The sequence below is a fragment of the Mandrillus leucophaeus genome, unplaced genomic scaffold (genome assembly GCF_000951045.1).
Source record: "Mandrillus leucophaeus isolate KB7577 unplaced genomic scaffold, Mleu.le_1.0 Scaffold1116, whole genome shotgun sequence".
Taxonomy (NCBI): Eukaryota; Metazoa; Chordata; class Mammalia; order Primates; family Cercopithecidae; genus Mandrillus; species Mandrillus leucophaeus.
The window spans coordinates 300,229-302,890 of record NW_012099388.1 but is presented as its reverse complement, the minus strand read 5'-3'; the positions used below and the strand labels follow the sequence as shown (position 1 = coordinate 302,890).

The following is a 2,662-nucleotide window of genomic DNA, read 5'->3' as shown; positions in this document are numbered from 1 at the left end:
GGAGGTGGCAAGGCTTCTCAAACCCCTTAAACTAAGAACCCAGTGAATGTTTATTGATGAGACACACCACCTAGGCCTAAGTCCCGTTCGAGCACTAAAGTCAATATCCTGGCACGATTACACTTAAGGAGTTTGCTCATCCTTCCGGATCCGAAGGCTGCGATGAATCACGCAGCTCGAGGCGGCTGGGTGCACAGTGACACCAGTAACCCTGCCGGTAGAGGAGTACTCGGGTAAACGTCTCCAGGCCAATGACCACGTACAGGAAGGGTTGCATGCAGGAGGGAGAGAAGATGCTGAAGAAGATGCTCCCTTTCTCTCCTCAGTCTTCCCCCAAGTCCCTCATTCTGACATTCTCGCTAGTCCTTGCGCCAGGTCGAATACCCAGCTTTATTCCTGCCCACGGAGCCCGAACAAACTTTTGGGTCACGTGCTTATTATCCAAGCAGGTGCACTGCTGGTCTTTCATTCCTCTCTAAATAAAAAGGAAAAACCTCTACACTACATGCCCTTCATTTCGGCAGGGTCCCGGATTCGTTCTCTGAGAATCGCTGGTCCACAGAGACACGCCACCGCCCCGGCCCCAGACTGGAATCGACACTCCGGGAACTACAGCTCCCAGCCAGCGCTCGGTCCCAGCCCCGGTTCCCGCCTCAGAGCCGCAGCTAGCGGGGTCCTCCAAGCACCGCCCAGAGGCTGGCCGAGGAGGATGCCAGTCCCCAGAGCGAGCCCGCACTCACCGGCGGCAGCAACCCCACGAGCCCAGCTTCTCCTCTCGGCTCCGCTCGCAGCCACACCAAGAGCTTCCGAAACGCAGAGATCTCTGCGGCTCCTGCACGCCCGCGCGCCAGGGGGCGGGGCCGGCTGACGCTCGACCTTTCACCCGCGTGTCTCTGACGCCACCGGAAGCCGGCGCCGGGTCTGTCACCAGGTGTCCCTCTGTTGCCTTGACTACGGCGGGCGCTGTGGGAGTGGAGAAGCCGCAAGTGCTGAGGCGCGGTGGAGGAAGGCATGGGAGCCAAGAGCATGAGGAGCTGGTGTCTTTGTCAGATTTGTACCTGCGGGTAAGAAATGGCTGGTGTAGTGGCGGGCCGGGGCTTGGGAGCCGACTCCTCGGGAACCCTGAGAATGGCCGTCCCCCGCAGATCAAGGGACGAGGACGCAGCGACATCCCCACTTATCCCGCTCCAATAATACTCCCTCCGCACCCGCCGGCTACCTGGGGGTAAAACGTTTCTTCGTAGCCCCTGAGACTCCCAAGCAAGGATGCAAAGTAAAATGCCACACAGGCCGGGTAAATAATATATGTGAAGCAGCGACGGGATATAAGACTGGTGAGTAGTGGCATGTGATCCGACTGGGAGAATGCATTTCCACCCCGTCATCCCTCACCACAAAGATGAGAAAGAACAGTGCTCAAGGCCCTGAGTCTGCAACCCATATCACACTTTCTTTCATCTGCTTTCTGTCCTCCCAGCCAGACCATATTCCCATTCCCGTCCAGGCAGCAGTTCTTTGGGATTCGCCTGACTGAAAAGGCAGTACAGTAGTCCCCACCCTGAAACCTAGAATCCAACTGAGTCCTGCCTAACAACCTTCCATCACTTAGAAACAGTCTTCTCCTTCCTCAGCTTCACTGTTGACCCAGGGATTAGATCATTATTTGCTAAGTAAATATGAACGTGTCAATCCCTTTGTATTTGTAATCCCCTTCAAAGAAAACACCTGCATGTTGATGGAAAGCAGTTTTTTTGATAGTCTCATAATAAACACAGTTCGTAATTAGAAGTAGATTAAAATATCAACAAATTAACTTTGGGTGTATGAATCTGCAGACTGGTGTGCAGGAGACAATTTTTACTTTTTTCCTAATTTACATTCAACGCAAGTTCCTTTCTCATTCAGCTGTTAGGAAATTTGGTCTTCATTATGTTGAGGGCTACCCTTGGAATGGTGTGATTTTACTTTTTCTTTGTTTTTGTTTGTGGTTGTTTTGTTTTTTAAGGGTTTTATTTTTATTTTTTGATAATGCAATAAATACACAAGAGGTGTCATAAAAATCCATAATATTGTAAAATATCTATATTATAAAACACCTTCATAATTCTATCTTCCACAGATAACAAATGTTCTTTAAGACTTGTTTTACATGTGCATTGATTTTTTTTTTTTTTTTTTTTTTTGAGACAGAGTCTCACTCCGTCGCCAGGCTGCAGTGCAGTGGCCTAATCTCAGCTCGCTGCAATCTCCGCTTCCCGCGTTCAAGCAATTCTTCTGCCTCAGCCTCTCGAGTAGCTGGGATTACAGGCTCATGCCACCACACCCAGTTAATTTTTGTATTTTTAGTAGCTCTCCTGACCTCCTGATCCACCCACCTCGGCCTTCCAAAGTGCTGGGATTACAGGCATGAGCCACTGTGCCTGGCCTGCATCGATTTTATTTTTTTTAAACAAAAAAGAGAATATTCTGAGCATACTATTCTACAATCCAGTTTTTTACTATTTACAATCTCACCATCTTCCAGTGACCATGTAAAGGTCACCCTCATTCTCTTAAATAACTGTATACTATTAGCTTATATGATATATTGGTCAAGGTTCTTAGTTATGGATAACATAACCTACTTTTGTTAGTTTAGGCAAAAAGGAATTTATTAAGGAGT

General features: G+C 48.9%; 1 protein-coding gene across 1 annotated transcript in view; it reads left to right on the top strand.

The window, feature by feature from the left end:
- The first annotated feature begins 1,011 nt into the window (after nt 1-1,011).
- Nucleotides 1,012-2,662, top strand: part of LOC105549480 (protein FAM154B-like) — a 25,987-nt gene continuing 24,336 nt past the window's right edge. Inside the window, 1 exon segment of the mRNA XM_011994050.1 lies at nt 1,012-1,064. Within this exon segment, the coding sequence (XP_011849440.1) occupies nt 1,012-1,064 (53 nt within the window).